A 17,817-nucleotide genomic window follows, 5' to 3' on the forward strand; every position below is an offset into this window, starting at 1 on the left:
CTTTTATTAGCGCAACAATAAGCCTCCTTTACTCATGCAACAATTGCACCAATAAGCGTCATTTACTCGAGCATCAATGGCAACAATAAGCGTCCTTTGCTCGAGCAATAATGGCAACAATAAGCGTCATTTGCACGAGCAACAATAAGCGTCCTTTGCTCGAGCAACATTGGCAACAATAAGCCTCCTTTACTCATGCAACAATGGCAACAAAAATCGTCCTTTGCTCGAGCTACAATTGCAACAATAAGCGTCCTTTGCTCGAGCAACAATGGCAACAATAAGCGTTCTTTGCTCGAGCAACAATGGCAACAATAAGCGTCCTTTGCTTGAGCAACATTGGCACCAATAAGCCTCCTTTATTCATGCAACAATGGCAACAATAAGCGTCATTTGCTCGAGCAACAATGGCAAGAATAAGCGTCCTTTGCTCGAGCTACAATGGCAAGAATAAGCGTCCTTTGCTCGAGCAACAATGGCAAGAATAAGCGTCCTTTGCTCTAGCAACAATGGCAACAATAAGCGTCCTTTGCTCGAGCAATAATGGCAACAATTAGCGTCCTTTGCTCGAGCAACTATAAGCGTCCTTTGCTCGAGCAACAATGGCAACAATAAGCGTCCTTTGCTCGAGCAACAATGGCAAGAATAAGCTTCCTTTGCTCGAGCAACAATGGCAACAATATGCGTCCTTTGCTCGAGCATCATTGGCAACAATAAGCCTCCTTTATTCATGCAACAATGGCAACAATAAGCGTCCTTTGCTAGAGCAACAACAGCAACAATAAGCGTCCTTTGCTCGAGCAACAATGGCAACAATTAGCGTCCTTTGCTCGAGCAACAATAAGCGTCCTTTGCTCGAGCAACAATGGCAACAATAAGCGTCCTTTGCTTGAGCAAGAATGGCAACAATAAGCGTCCTTTGCTCGAGCAACAATGGCAACAATTAGCGTCCTTTGCTCGAGCAACTATAAGCGTCCTTTGCTCGAGCAACAATTGCAACAATAAGCGTCCTTTGCTCGAGCAACAATGGCAAGAATAAGCTTCCTTTGCTCGAGCAACAATGGCAACAATATGCGTCCTTTGCTCGAGCATCATTGGCAACAATAAGCCTCCTTTATTCATGCAACAATGGCAACAATAAGCGTCCTTTGCTAGAGCAACAACAGCAACAATAAGCGTCCTTTGCTCGAGCAACAATGGCAACAATTAGCGTCCTTTGCTCGAGCAACAATAAGCCTCCTTTGCTCGAGCAACAATGGCAACAATAAGCGTCCTTTGCTCGAGCTACAATGGCAACAATAAGCGTCCTTTGTTCGAGCAACAATGGCAAGAATAAGCCTTCTTTGCTCGAGCAACAATGGCAACAATAAGCGTCCTTTGCTTGAGCAACAATTGCAACAATAAGCGTTCTTTGCTCGAGCAACAATGGCAACAATAAGCGTCCTTTGCTTAGGCAACAATGGCAACAATAAGCGTCCTTTGCTTGAGCAACAATGGCAAAAATAAGCTTCCTTTGCTCGAGCTTCAATGGCAACAATAAGCTTCTTTTGCTCGAGCAACAATGGCAACAATAAGCGTCCTTTGCTTGAGCAACAATGGCAACAATAAGCGTCCTTTGCTCGAGCTACAATGGCAACAATAAGCGTCCTTTGCTCGAGCAACAATGGCAACAATAAGCGTCCTTTGCTTGGGCAACAATGGCAACAATAAGCGTCCTTTGCTCGAGCAACAATGGCAACAATAAGCGTCCTTTGCTTGAGCAACAATGGCAACAATAAGCGTCCTTTGCTCGAGCAACAATCGCAAAAAAGCCTCCTTTACTCGAGCAACAATGGCAACAATATGCTTACTTTATTCGAGCAACAATGGCAACAATGAGCGTCCTTTGCTCGAGCAACAATGAACCTCCTTTACTCAAGTGCAATGATAATAATAAACTTTCTTTATTCGAGCAACAACGACAAAAACAAGTCTCCTTTATTTGAGCAACAATAAGCCTCCTTAATTTGAGCAAAAATGGTTACAATAAGCGCTCTTGACTCAACCAACAATGGTCACGATGATCCTTCTTTTCTCGAACAACAAAGGAAACAATAAGACAATAAGCCTCTTTTTAAGAGCAAAATGGCAAAAATAAACCTTTATTAGCGCTACAATAAGCCTCCTTTACTCATGCAACAATAAACATCCTTACTCGAGCAACAATGGCAACAATAAGCCTCCTTTACTCGAGCAACAATGGCAACAATAAACCTCCTTTACTCGAGCAACAATGGCAACACTAAGCGTCCTTTACTCGAGCAACAATGGCAACTATAAGTGTCCTTTACTCGAGCAACAATGGCAACAATAAGCCTCCTTTACTCGAGCAACAATGGCAACAATAAACGTCCTTACTCGAGCAACAATGGCAACAATAAGCCTCCTTTACTCGAGCAACAATGGCAACAATAAACCTCCTTTACTCGAGCAACAATGGCAACACTAAGCGTCCTTTACTCGAGCAACAATGGCAACTATAAGTGTCCTTTACTCGAGCAACAAAGGCAACAATAAGCCTCCTTTACTCGAGCAACAATGGCAACAATAAGCGTACTTTACTCGAGCAACAATGGCAACAATAAGCGTCCTTTGCTCGAGCAACAATGGCAACAATAAGCGTCCTTTGCTCGAGCAACAATGGCAACAATGAGCGTCCTTTGCTCGAGCAACAATGACAACAACAAGCGTCCTTTGCTCGGGCAACAATAAGCGTCCTTTACTCGAGTTTCAATGGCAACATTAAGCCTCCTTTTCCGTATTTAATACGCTATTTTCGATTTTGTAGAAATAAATGTCAATTGCCGGGCTATATTTGTTCTCGCAACAAGTGTCGATCATTTTCCTCAAGTTGTGCCACGCATTGATCAATTCAGTCTTATAAGTTCTAAGTCGTACTGATATTGAAAACGGGTCTTTCACGAATCAAAACAATCAGCGGCGTTGAACTAATGCAAGACACACTGTAAGCAGACAAAACATTCATTGACCTCTCTTTCAGAATGTCTGTATCTATATCGTCTCTTTAGTGTAACAAGTAAAACTGGCACAACAAACTCAACTCCATTGAAGATTCATTCTGTAAAGCTTCTTCAGTAACCGTCAATTCATTGTTTGATAAAAATTTCAGTTATCTTAACAAACGCTTTAAAAGGGGTGCTCTACAAATGTGTAGAGATTGATTGAATTTCCGATATCAGGTAAAAGATAATGGCGGAGATATTATTTTTTGACCACAAAATGTGACCTTGACCTTTGAGATGTTAACACATATGTCATGCGCTACACGCTATCCACTTTAATAACTTTATGTCAATGTTAAGTACGGTCACCTTGTATTGAAAAGTGTCATCCGCTGTTCATGATTGTCCTATATACAATGTTCGAGGTTCCTGTGCCAAACCGTTCTTCTGTTATTGATCGAAAATCATTTTTAGTTCAAGGTCACCGTTGACCTCGAATTCGATAGGTTTCTTTCAGCTCAGTCATTGCAACCTTGACCTTCAACCTACTTAACTCAAAAAACGATATGGTTCATCCGCTAGTCATAACCAAATTGCATGACAAGTTTGTAATTCATGGGCCTAAAATTATTCGGTTATTGAATAAGCCGTGAAAATGACAAACAGTCCAATGACTTCATGTACATGTACATGCTCCCAAGTTTCTTCCTTTTGAAACTATAAATCACCCATTAAGTATTATTATAAGACATGTTCAATAGAATAGTATAAGCATTGCCAATAAAGCAAACACAAAACAACAACTTCATAAAACAAATTCTATTAAATTTAAATTTTATTTCCATAATATTCATTATTTACATTATTAATATTGCACAGAAAAGTAGTTCAATAAAGAAGGCTGGATAATAATTCATAAAACTGAGGGCCATGTGGAACCTTGAATTGGTAAAATACAAATGTATATTACCGGTAGAATATAAGTATATATCACTACATGTAACTTTTCTTTAAAATAACAACAGTAAGTCAAAATACCACAAGGGAGTGATAAAGTATATAATAGAACCCCGTTGGCTTCACATCCCAGGGACCGGCCAACATACTTCGAGCCACATGAATATCAAGCCAAGTGGGAAGGCTTACCAAGTGTAAAATAAAATCAGTCCATGACATACAGTTCGAGCCAACGAGGTCATCGAGCCAAGCAATATCAAGCTAATGGGTTTCCACTGTATTAATATTTCTGTTCACTTAAAAAACATTTAATATTGTGATTTTAACATCATGACATTTAATTATACCTTTAATCATTAATAAATATAGAGTACATGTATACAAATATTCATATATTGGACCTATGATGCTAATTCTGAGTGCAAATTTCGTGCTACTTTCTTACATTTGACAATTCAATATTTCACATGGAACATCAGTTTTTAACAATATTAAAAATTGGTATCTTCTAACAATTTAACAATTTCAATTAAAAATCAGATAAAAACACAAAACAACACAGTGCATATTCAACATGGTAAGCTAATGAATGACTTGACTTACAATAAAACCCTGGTACGCTACTGAATGACTTGACTTTCAATTCATCATGCTAAAAGAATTGACTTGACTAACAATAAAACACATTTCCTGTTTAAATTCTATTATTCAAAACCAATCAATCAAAAGCGCTCACTGCAGCCATTTAAAAAAAAAAATGGTCATAATTCATTGCCAATGATTGGTCAAGTTACGTTAGCCAAAATGTTTATTGATTGGTCAATATTTATCCCATTATTACCATTAACCAATCAAAAGATTTAAAAATACAAACTAACTAAAAATAAACTGTGGACAACTTATCAAAGTTGTAAACCAGTGGTTGCAGCAGCCAGTTGTTGATAACATTCATTTTGTCCACTGGTTATCATGAGGCTCAGTTAAGTGACAATTTATTTCATACCTCTAATAGCTGTTAACTTAAACAAGATATAAATGATATATATTTAGATATAAATGGGTGGATTACAAGCATATGCTAATGCTCATTTCTGGTTTTCTGTTGATTTGTTTCTCTAAAATTGATCAAGGGGGAAAACTTTTCAGTTATTAAACAAGAGTTATGTGCCTTCTTTACCAATATGTGTTATGTCGTGAGTAACATGTGTACTTTTTTATGTGTATATTGAACATTGAATTTAGTCATGGCCAAGATATGTGTTTGCACGCCATGGATGACAACAATGACAGCACACCTGGACTTTATTCTTTAAAAATCCTACAAGCTTCAGAAATATAGCATTAGGAATCAACAACAGGTAGAGAAGTTGAACGAAATATTATATGCATTGGAGTGTGAAATAATATCATACCCAAGTCATTTTTGCGCACCCTGTGATTGTAAGGCACAGGGAAACTGAATAAAACTAACGTTTACTGTAACTTTAAATTTGCCAGTCATTCACAAACTCTGTTGCTTATAAATGTAATGTACCAAAGAGAGTAGTAAATAAGGATAATCTTAAGACGTTCTCTCTATATATAGCACAACCTTTGCCTCAAATTCAGTAACTGTATAAAAAATCCAAATCTAGTGTAAAACTGCAATATCTTCTGAGCACAATTTGTTGAAAGATGAAATGAAATTATTATAAACAGAAAAAGAAATAAAAATCACACTTGGTGAAAACAATGTTTACACACGATATAAATATCCAAATACATGTGACAGAAGTAAAAGTTTATAAAATGTATAATTTATCATTAAAATATTACATAACATTAACACACATATTCAACTATATAGATTTTGCAATGCACACTTATAACATTCTTTTTAATGTCACGTGGACAAAATAACTCCTACCAGCAAAACTGGCGTTAAAACAGATCTTAGCCGTGATTTCTTTCAAAATGACCATTTACCACTAACATGTACAAGTGCTCAATTGTCTGGTACAGTTTAGTTCATTAATACTCTTGGTTACCTTCACAAATAGACAATTTATATTTTATTCATATAAATTGTGATATCTGATTGATTGAACTTTGTCTCACATATAAATTTCATAATAAACAATAACTGTCAATGCTTATGTCAAGCAAGGGAGATAATAAAATATTTATTCAAGCATTAATGATGTGTACCAAGTTTCATTCAAATATCTTGAATGGTTTTTGAGTTATGGCACAGGTACAAACTTTCTTTGCAAACCAATGCGACACTACACCAATACCTCAACTTTTTTCATCGAAATGAATGAGCTAAAAATAAACCATTTCTTTTTAGCAAAGAGATGTTCCTCACACAACCAGACATTCATGTTGAATATAAAATATCACAAGAACATTTTTATAATTCAGGTAATATGGCCATTCGAAAAAGAAATCTATAAAAATGATTTTCATTTGAGTCCAGTTTCACTTGAGGTAATTTAGTGATCACAAAAGCCATGAATATTCATGTATGTTAAAGCTGCACTTTCACAGATTGAACGTTTTTACAACTTCTATATTTTTTGTCTTGGAATGAGCCAATTTTTGCGAAAATCCATGGAAACCAGTTATATAAGACTGCTGACAAAAAAATATATTGCAGATTTTTATAATTAAGTTCAAAAATTGATATTTTATGCAATTTTCTTAATCCGTTAGTAACAGTTTAAGCCATAAAACATTAATTTCGAACGGAAATATGACAATCTGCGATCAGATTTTTTGTCAGCAATGCTATATCATTGGTTTGCAGATATTAACATAAAAATTTGCTCTTTCCAAGACAAAAAAATAAAAAAAGTTGTAAAACTGGTATATCTGTGAGAGTGCAGCTTTAAAGGGACATCTTGTTTGATATGATCTATATACTTTCTATATATTGTCATTAGCTTTGCTTTCATACGTAACAATGTAAAATACAACCATAAATAGTGTTTGGGATATTTCAAACATTCCTGTTTATTGGTAATTTAATGTAACTATGTATAATTTCAAACACCTCATATTAAAGGATCTAGATCACAGATCTTATGCAGGTAACTTTTGTTGGTTTTTGTGTCTTTCAAATTGAGTTATTTTCTTTATGAACAAACACTAAAGAGCAACCGGTATTTATTCATTTGATTAGTATTTTGTAAACCCGAGCCTAAAGTAATGAAAATTTATACTGTTACTGTTACAAATGCTATTCAATAAAAATAGAACACTCCATGTCATATTTTTAAATACAGTTAACAATAGAGCATTAATTCCTTTTGTTGATGATGTTTTATTATTGTTATAAGCATTTTGATTACATTGAACAAGAGATAATAGGAGACCTATTTCTGTCCCTATAAAACCTGAATGTGTCCCTTTAATATAATTTGTTAACTATCAGAATGTTAAATGTGAATGTGTCCCTCTAATGTCCTTTGCTTTCTATCAATCAGAATGTCCCTTTAAATACACACATGATGTGAAGCTAATAACTTGCATGGTATGGGCATACGGTGACATGTAATAGGTGATAGGAGGGGACCATGTAATCTCCGCGCGTAGGACAAAATATTGTATGTTCGAGAAACCCAGTTGATCATTAAACATGTGAAACTAGATGTCATCTCAATGTTCTGGAAATACTGTTTCTTTTAAATTTGCGTTAAGATTAAGACATAATTACTATTTCAGTTATATTGAATGTCTTTCCCATGGTCCTAACGATTTCGACATTTGAATTTTGACTGTATTAGAAATCAAATTAAGATTTAAACTTGCAAATTCGAATATATCTTCTATTTCCACGTATACCATTTTATTCAAAATGTCTACCATGAAGACCAAAATTAAAAGATTAAAAAAATCTATGGCATGATACACTCGTTGACTACATGGTCCCATAATCCTCATATCCGAGAAGATTACACAATTACATTATTGTTATAAATTTAAGAGGGCTTACATATTTCATACAGTGATATTATTAACATGTAAATAACAAGCCTTGGTTAATAAAAACTAATCCTGGAACACAGTCTAACACTGGCATAAGTTTCGCTGCTCAACGAAGAAAAAAAAATCGTTATGAATATACATGTCCCTTCTTCCATTGTTTTTCTGAACAATCATTATTTTTATGTTCCAAATAATGTTCATACCCAAGTTTAGCCATGGGATTTTTTTAATTTCTTTTATGTATTCAGTAAGATGCATCATGGATACAAGTGAACGATAAATATCAACATGAATATCTGTTTGTGATTATCTTCTTACTACAATATGAATTAAGATTTTAAATTAAAAATCAATGCCCTTCAATATCTGGCCCTATTCAAACATAAAAAAATATATTGGAGAAATAATACTTGGCTTGCTGTCTGAATTTTGATAAATTCTTGGTGGTTGCCATACGAAGTCGCTGTTTTACCAATGAAGGTTGTTGTTGTTATTAGTGCACAATCAAAAAGCTACTTTTTGTCTAATAAACAGACAATTTAAGGTATCTGATGTACACAATAAGTTTTTTTGTTTTATCATGTAATTGACCAAAAAGGCAATACCAAATTGTTTTTATATAATGTTTTATACTATCTTAAACACAAAAAAACAGTGGAAATACTTTAATACTTAAAATGGTAAAACTGCCGGAACATTTATGAAAGTCAAGTACTAATATTATATCTTTAAACTAGAGACAAAACATTCACGTAGAACATACATCAACACACATATACACTATACACAAACCAATATCACATTTCAGGGTAGATATATTACTCTTTATGAGCAAAGACAGTGTAATTACATACAATTAAGTATTATTTCCCGTGTTTGCATTGTGTACAATAATGTTTATTTCCTGTGTCAGCATTGTGTACAAGAATGTTTGTTTCCCGTATCAGCATTGTGTACAATAATGTTTATTTCCTGTGTCAGCATTGTATACAAGAATGTTTATTACCTGTGTCAGCATTGTGTACAATAATGTTTATTTCCTATGTCAGCATTGTGTACAAGAATGTTTATTTCCCGTGACAAAATTGTGAAAAAGAATGTTTTATTTCCTGTGTCAGCATTGTGTACAATAATGTTTATTTCCTGTGTAAGCATTGTGCACAATAATGTTTATTTCCTGTGTCAGCATTGTGCACAATAATGTTTATTTCCTGTGTAAGCATTGTGTACAAGAATGTTTGTTTCCCGTATCAGCATTGTGTACAATAATGTTTATTTCCTGTGTCAGCATTGTATACAAGAATGTTTATTACCTGTGTCAGCATTGTGTACAATAATGTTTATTTCCTGTGTAAGCATTGTGTACAATAATGTTTATTTCCTGTGTCAGCATTGTGTACAATAATGTTTATTTCCTGTGTCAGCATTGTGCACAATAATGTTTATTTCCTTTGTAAGCATTGTGCACAATAATGTTTATTTCCTTTGTAAGCATTGTGTACAATAATGTTTATTTCCCCATGTCAGCATTGTGTACAATCATGTTTATTTCCTGTGTCAGCATTGTGTACAATAATGTTTATTTTCCCATGTCAGCATTGTGTACAATAACTATTATTTCCCTAGACAGCATAGTTTTTAAATTTAATTTCTTAATTAAATAAAAAAAACAATCAAATAACTGAAAGCTGTGACAAAAATAAACTGCAGAATTTGAAAACTTACTCTCTCATATATAATCCAACAACAACATGAAATGTAAGCCTTTAACAATACTGCTCCAATTGAATGAACTTTCAAGGTGTAGGTTTTGAAGTACATCTTTGTTATAGAATAAACTAGGTGAGAAATGATGGTGAATATAGTTTTTCATAAAAAGAAAACTGATGTCATTCAAGCTGAACATTATAATAAAAAAACATGTATTTGAAAGAATAAAATTGTTCACATACGAAATGGAAATAGCTTTTGAAGCCAACTAGCTACATGGAATTTCAATCATAATACAGTCAAAACTGATGCTGGACCTTTATATGGTGAAGTTATTACAATTTTTATTTTTCGATATATGTCAATCTATAGATTAGAACATTTCAGCACAGTAAAAATTCCTACAAGTCCGAAGACATTGAAACACTCCTTGACAAAGTCAATGAATTGTAACGGAATTTCAAGAAAAAGCCAGATAATTGTTGTAGAAATCTTCTAGACAATGTCAATGATTGTAGTAGATTTTCGGCATTCTCAATTATTGTAGTAGAATTCCATGACAATGTCAATGATTGTAGTAGAATTCCATGACAATGTCAATGACTGTAGCAGAAATCCATGTCAATATCAACAACTGTAGTAGAATTCAATGACAATGTCAACAATTTTAGTAGAATTCAATGACAATGTCAATGACTGTAGTAGAATTCCATGACATTGTCAATGATTGAAGTACAATTCCATGACAATGTCAATGATTGTAGTACAATTCCAAGACAATGTCAATGATTGTAGTACAATTCCAAGACAATGTCAATGATTGTAGAAATTCCATGACAATGTCAATGACAGTAGAAGAATTCTTAGACATTGTCAATCATTGGAGTAAATTTCCTAAAAACGGTCAATTTATTACAATAAAATTCCTAAACAATATCTTCCCACTATCAAGAGGGTAGAAGGGAGTCTGCACTCCGGGATAAAAGGTGTATTGGGTGTGAGGGGCTCCTTGTGAACGGTTTCCGTGGTAACCGTTCCAGGATTTTGAGCAGTTGGCTGTAACTGGGTCGATCATCAGCTTGATAATTCCAGCATAGCAACAGCATGTCCTAAAATCAAAGGAGAGTTTAAGTCTTTGAATAAAATAAGAATTTTTAATATATATATTTTTTTTAAACTAACCTGCCGTGACTAAAATTCTAAAAAGTTCTAAAAAATTATTTTTCTTGTTTTTACTTATTAAACACTAAACACTAAAGTTCAAAATGTGACATAATGTCATATTAGTGAATGATAAAAAAATGACCTGAAAGAAAATTTTCAAAGGTCAAAGAATTTCTAAACCATTTTAGATTCTTGTCCTTCCTGTCCATACAAAACAAATAAGTATGAGATGTTTTTCCAACACATAAAATATCGAATAATAAATAGCCATACCTTGACCTCCTTGGATCCCCTAATGGTCCCAAATGAAGGTTTTAACCCACTGCCCACCTGCCAGATAATGCTCTCCGGGGGCTGTTGTTCAAATGGCCAGTTCCCGTTTAACAGCTCATACCATACAGTTCTGAAGCAGAAGAAAAAAAATGTGTTATAGATTTTAAACAAATTGGTTTGCCTGACCAAGATGACAAGAAAATTTAAAGTGTCAATTATGTATTATGTAATTATAATTATATTAGTTAACTATTATTTCCCGTGTCAGCAATAGTCAGCAATATGAGGTTTACATGATGACATTCTCCATGTATAACTGAAATATAAAAAAATACTGGCAAACGAAACCTCTTCTTCTGCAATTTTATAATATTCAGGTGTGATTAAGCCTGTGTAATGTCAAGAGAATATAAGAATGAATAATGTTGGGAGAGAATGTTAGCCTGAATAATGTCAGGAGAGAATGTTAGTTTGAATAAGGATGGGAGAGAATGTTAGTCTGAATAATGTAAGGAGAGAATATAAGCCTGAATAATGTCAGGAGAGAATGTAGGTCTGAATAATGTCAGGAGAGAATGTTAGTCTGAATAATGTCGGAAGAGAATATAAGCCTGAATAATGTTGGGAGAGAATATAAGCCTGAATAATGTCGGGAGAGAATGTTAGTTTGAATAAGGACTGGAGAGAATGTTAGTCTGAATAATGTAAGGAGAGAATATAAGCCTGAATAATGTCAGGAGAGAATGTAGGTCTGAATAATGTCAGGAGAGAATGTTAGTCTGAATAATGTCGGAAGAGAATATAAGCCTGAATAATGTTGGGAGAGAATATAAGCCTGAATAATGTTGGGAGAGAATGTTAGTCTGAATAATGTCGGGAGAGAATGTTAGTCTGAATAATGTCAGGAGAGATTATAAGCCTGATTTATGTCAGGAGATAATATAAGTCAATATAATGTCGGGAGAAAATGTAAGCATGTATTATGTCAGGAGAGAATGTAAGCTTGTATAAAGTCGGCAGAGTGTGTAAGCTTTTATTATGTTGGGAGAGAATGTAAGCTTGTATTATGTCAAGAGAGAATGTAAGCTTGTATTATGTGGTGAGAAAATGTAAGCTAGTATAATGTCGAGAGAGAATGAAAGTCTGTATTATGTCAGGAGAGAATGAAAGTCTGTATTATGTTGGGAGAGAATGTTAAGTCTGTATTGTGTTGAGAGAGAATGTAAGCCTGTATTATGTCGGAAGAGAATGAAAGTCTGTATAATGTCAGGAGAGATTATAAGCCTGATTTATGTCAGGAGATAATATAAGTCAATATAATGTCGGGAGAAAATGTAAGCATGTATTATGTCAGGAGAGAATGTAAGCTTGTATAAAGTCGGCAGAGTGTGTAAGCTTTTATTATGTTGGGAGAGAATGTAAGCTTGTATTATGTCAAGAGAGAATGTAAGCTTGTATTATGTGGTGAGAAAATGTAAGCTAGTATAATGTCGAGAGAGAATGAAAGTCTGTATTATGTCAGGAGAGAATGAAAGTCTGTATTATGTTGGGAGAGAATGTTAAGTCTGTATTGTGTTGAGAGAGAATGTAAGCCTGTATTATGTCGGAAGAGAATGAAAGTCTGTATTATGTCAGGAGAGAATGTAAGCTTGTATTATGTGGTGAGAAAATGTAAGCTAGTATAATGTCGAGAGAGAATGAAAGTCTGTATTATGTCAGGAGAGAATGAAAGTCTGTATTATGTTGGGAGAGAATGTTAAGTCTGTATTGTGTTGAGAGAGAATGTAAGCCTGTATTATGTCGGAAGAGAATGAAAGTCTGTATTATGTCAGGAGAGAATGAAAGTCTGTATTATGTTGGGAGAGAATGTAAGTCTGTATTATGTTAAGAGAGAATGTAAGCTTGTATTATGTTGGGAGAGAATGAAAGTCTGTATTATGTTGAGAGAGATTGTAAGCCTGTATTATGTTGGGAGAGAATGTAAGCTTGTATTATGTTGGGAGAGAATGTAAGTCTGTATTATGTTGAGAGAGAATGTAAGCCTGTATTATGTTAAGAGAGAATGTAAGCCTGTATTATGTTGGGAGAGAATGTAAGTCTGTATTATGTTAAGAGAGAATGTAAGCCTGTATTATGTTGGGAGAGAATGTAAGTCTGTATTATGTTAAGAGAGAATGTAAGCTTGTATTATGTTGGGAGAGAATGTAAGTCTGTATTATGTTGAGAGAGAATGTAAGCCTGTATTATGTTGAAAGGGAATATAAGTCTGTATTATGTTGGGAGAGAATGTAAAGCTGTATTATGTTAAGAGAGAATGTAAGCCTGTATTATGTTGGGAGAGAATTTAAGTCTGTATTATGTTGGGAGAGAATGTAAGCCAGTATTATGTTGGGAGAGAATTTAAGTCTGTATTATGTTGGGATAGAATGTAAGTCTATATTTTGTTGGGAGAGAATGTAAGCCTGGACCTGGTATATATCAGGAGAGAATGTAAGCCGGGATAACGTCGGATGAGAATGTAAGCTTGTTTTAAGTAGGGAGAGAAAATCTATTCTGTATTATGACGGGAGAGAGAGTAAAACTGTATAATTTTGGAAAACAGTGTAAACCTGCATAATGTTTGAAGAGAATATAAGTCTGTATTATGTCAGGAGAGAATGTAAAACTGTATAATTTTGGAAGAGAATGTAAGCCTGCATAACGGTGGAAGAGAATGTAAGCTTATAAATTAAAGGCTGCCTAATACCATCTTTTCACTAATCAACATCCATATATGTCTAACATATCAGAGAATGGCTGATCAGTGGTGGTAACAGGTACTCTTTAACCTTGGGGGAGAGATCATTGTGTATTTTAGAGACTCTTAACCATTATGGACATACCCAAATGCATACACATCCGACATTTCTGAGAATGGCAGATCGGTGCTGGCATAGGCAGCCCCTGCCTGCAGGGACTTTATGATCTCTGGAGATTGGTAGCAGAGCCAGCCCGGAGGTATCTGTAGCCGGTCCATGTGTCTGCAAATATTATGAATATGTCAACACTGGATATAAATAAAGGAGATAAACATTTTCTTCCAAATAATGCAAAAAGACAGATCTAGTTCTATCATAGATACAATTATTGTACATATATATTTTTAGCGCAAATAATGCGTTTAATTTAAAATTTGTTTTGTTTCACGCAAAATTCTAGCTTCTGTCTACTTTTACAGCATTATGGGAACCACTTATTTCATGAGCAACACCATACAAGTGCAATGTCATGTTTTCATGTTCACAGCCTTTCCAGGCTTGTCCCTTAGACAAGTAGGATACAGTTAAACAGGTTTTTTTAACTAGAACGAGGAAATGGAGCTGTAATGACAAAACAGAACAGGAAAGTTGGAGCTTTTATGACAAAATAGAAAAATAATTTAAGAAGGCGCTTTATGACAAAATAGAACAAAATTTTAAGAAGGCGCTTTATGACAAAATAGAACAAGATTTTAAGAAGGCGCTTTGTGACAAATTAGAACATGATTTTAAGAAGGCGCTTTATGACAAAATAGAACAAGATTTTAAGAAGGCGCTTTGTGACAAATTAGAACATGATTTTAAGAAGGCGCTTTATGACAAAAAATAACAAGATTTTAAGAAGGCGCTTTATGACAAATTAGAACATGATTTTAAGAAGGCACTTTATGAAAAAATAGAACAAGATTTTAAGAAGGCGCTTTGTGACAAATTAGAACATGATTTTAAGAAGGCGCTTTATGACAAAATAGAACAAGATTTTAAGAAGGCGCTTTGTGACAAATTAGAACATGATTTTAAGAAGGCGCTTTATGACAAAAAATAACAAGATTTTAAGAAGGCGCTTTATGACAAATTAGAACATGATTTTAAGAAGGCACTTTATGACAAAATAGAACATGATTTTAAGAAGGCACTTTATGACAAAATAGAACAAGATTTTAAACAGGCACTTTATGACATAATAGAAAAAAGTAAGAGCTTTTATAACAAAACAGAATGTGAAAGGAGGAGATTTGAACAAAATAGTATGAGAAAGTAGGAGATTTAGGACAAAATAGTATGAGAAAGTATGAGATTTTAGGACAAAATAGTATGAGAAAGTAGAGATTTTACGAAAAAATATTATGAGAAAGTATGAGATTTTAGGACAAAGTATGAGATTTAGGACAAAATATTATGAGAAAGTATGAGATTTTAGGACAGGGGTATGAGATTTAGGACAAAATATTATGAGAAAGTACGAGATTTTAGGACAAAGTATGAGATTTAGGACAAAATAGTATGAGAAAGTATGAGATTTTAGGACAAAGTATGAGATTTAGGACAAACTATTATGAGAAAGTATGAGATTTTAGGACAAAGTATGAGATTTAGGACAAAATACTATGAAAAAGTATGAGATTTTAGGACAAAGTATGAGATTTAGGACAAAATACTATGAGAAAGTATGAGATTTTAGGACAAAATAGTATGAGAAAGTAGGAGATTTTAGGACAAAGTATGAGATTTAGGACAAACTATTATGAGAAAGTATGAGATTTAGGACAAAATACTATGAGAAAGTATGAGATTTTAGGACAAAATATTATGAGAAAGTAGGAGATTTTAGGACAAAATAGTATGAGAAAGTAGGAGATTTTAGGACAAAATAGTATGAGAAAGTAGGAGATTTTAGGACCAAATTGTATGAGAAAGTACGAGATTTTGGGAAAAATAGTATGAGAAAGTATGTCTTATAGCTACTTCATATAAAAAATATTTAAAGCTGTTTGAAAGTTTAAAGTCATCTGGCCATCATACATCTATAATGTTTCAATTGACAAATATGTGCAGTTTCAAACTCACAAAGTAATTGGTGAAGGTGAAAAAAAATGAAGAAAAAAAGATAACTCATCTATAAATCAGATTTATTTTATAAAGAAATAGGAATAGTAGGAAGTTTTGACAAAATGCAGGCCTTTTCAAAAGAATAAATCATGGTTAGTATTATGTATACTGGTAATTATGTACTCACCTATTAGCATGGCACAGCTTGGTAACATTAAACAAGCCAAAGTCTGTTATCACAACTTTGTCCTTATCAAAGAATATATTTTTAGTTTTCAAGTCTTTATGCACTATTCCTTTTGCATGGAGATATCCCATACCCTGGAAATAAAAGAAAAAAGGTATGTATCATTATCCATGTTTTTCACAAGGAATAAAATGGACAGTTTCTTTTTTTTCACAAGGAATAAAATGGACGGTTTCTTTCTAAACAATATCTACAAGTTTGATGCTGTTTACATGTAGAGACACACTTAGTACAATTATCAATTTTTTTTATTATATATATATATATATTCCAATGTTTTTGAGTTATGGGCAAGGTTTTGATCACCAACAAAGACATCAAGACTAACACAACACGTTACTTTTTTCCTTAAAGCTGCACTCTCACAGATTGGCCGTTTTGACAACTTTTTTATTTTTCGTCTTGGAACGAGCCAATTTTTGCAAAAATCCATGGAAACCAGTGATATAAGACTGCTGACAAATGATCAGAACACAGATTTTTTTATATTTAAGTTCAAAAATTGATGATTTATGCATTTTCTTAAACCGTTAGTAATGGTTTAAGCCATAAAACATTAATTTTCGAACAGAAATATGAAAATCTACAATCTGATTTTTTGTCAACAGTCTTATGTCACTGGTTTACAGATATTTACGCAAAAGTTTGCTCTTTCCAAAACAAAAATAAAAAAGTTGTAAAAATGGCAAATCTGTGAGAGTGCATGCAGCTTTAAAAAAAAACAGAGACCCTAAAAATGGTAGTCATCAGAATGACCAGTAGCTTTTCTCAGCTTTAGAAAACACAACTTCATGTACAAAAAATGCTTGTTTCACTCACCTGACACACTTGTTGGGCAATGATGATAGATTTACTCATATTAAACTTCTCTTTTCTCACATGTAACAGGGTGAATAACGAACTGCCTCGACATAAACTGAAAAACATTAAAACATATATGAACCGCAATTCAAAGCTCCATTCTTTTCATCCACATTTGAATATAATTACAATAATAGAAGGTTAAAACTTTCTCCTATTTCTAATGATGTTTTATGATGGCTTAATCTTGACCGTAAACTGATACAATGTTTTGGCAAAAAAACTGATACAATGTTTTGGCCAAAAGACCTGCAGTCGAACCCCGTTGACTCGAACTCATTTGGCTCGAATTCCTCGTTGGCTCGAACTAGATATAAAGGGCCGATTTCTTAGAACTGAGGGTAATCAATCCAGCTTGGCTCAAATTTTCCGAGGCTTGAGGTATTTTCGCAGTCCCTGGGAGTTTGAGCCAATAGATTTCGACTGTAGTTTCCTTGCTCTGGAGTCATCCTGACATGTTCAAAGACTCTATTTTTTAATCTGTATTTTTTCAGTGATGTCACATGTACCTCATAGGCTGGCTGGAATACTGGTTAATCATAGAAATTGAGCTCTAAGTCAGGACAGAGGGTAAAAACAAGAAATGCTGCAGTACAACAAAATCAGGTTTGCACTGATGAACAGAAGAGGCTCAATTTTGTAAACTTATTTTAAGTACCGCAAAGCATGGTCAAGTTCAATCCTTGATAAGCCAAAATTCAAAAATATTAACCATTAACATTTAAGTGTGACATTTGACCTACTGACATTCGTCTTTCACATGATACGTATGCTTTTAAGTTTTCAT

At 33.9% G+C, this 17,817-nt stretch overlaps 1 protein-coding gene across 1 annotated transcript in view; it reads right to left on the reverse strand.

Moving 5' to 3' along the window:
* Positions 1 to 3,829: 3,829 nt before the first annotated feature.
* Positions 3,830 to 17,817, reverse strand: part of LOC128231475 (kinase suppressor of Ras 2-like) — a 40,683-nt gene continuing 26,695 nt past the window's right edge. The window contains exons 17-21 of the mRNA XM_052944350.1: positions 16,989 to 17,085; positions 16,110 to 16,243; positions 13,958 to 14,095; positions 11,076 to 11,205; positions 3,830 to 10,747 (exon numbers count right to left, since the gene is read on the reverse strand). Coding sequence (XP_052800310.1) covers positions 10,586 to 10,747; positions 11,076 to 11,205; positions 13,958 to 14,095; positions 16,110 to 16,243; positions 16,989 to 17,085 — 661 coding nt within the window. The 3' untranslated portion in view covers positions 3,830 to 10,585. The remainder of the gene's footprint in view (positions 10,748 to 11,075; positions 11,206 to 13,957; positions 14,096 to 16,109; positions 16,244 to 16,988; positions 17,086 to 17,817) is intronic.

This window comes from Mya arenaria, chromosome 4, assembly GCF_026914265.1.
Source record: "Mya arenaria isolate MELC-2E11 chromosome 4, ASM2691426v1".
NCBI classification, from domain to species: Eukaryota; Metazoa; Mollusca; class Bivalvia; order Myida; family Myidae; genus Mya; species Mya arenaria.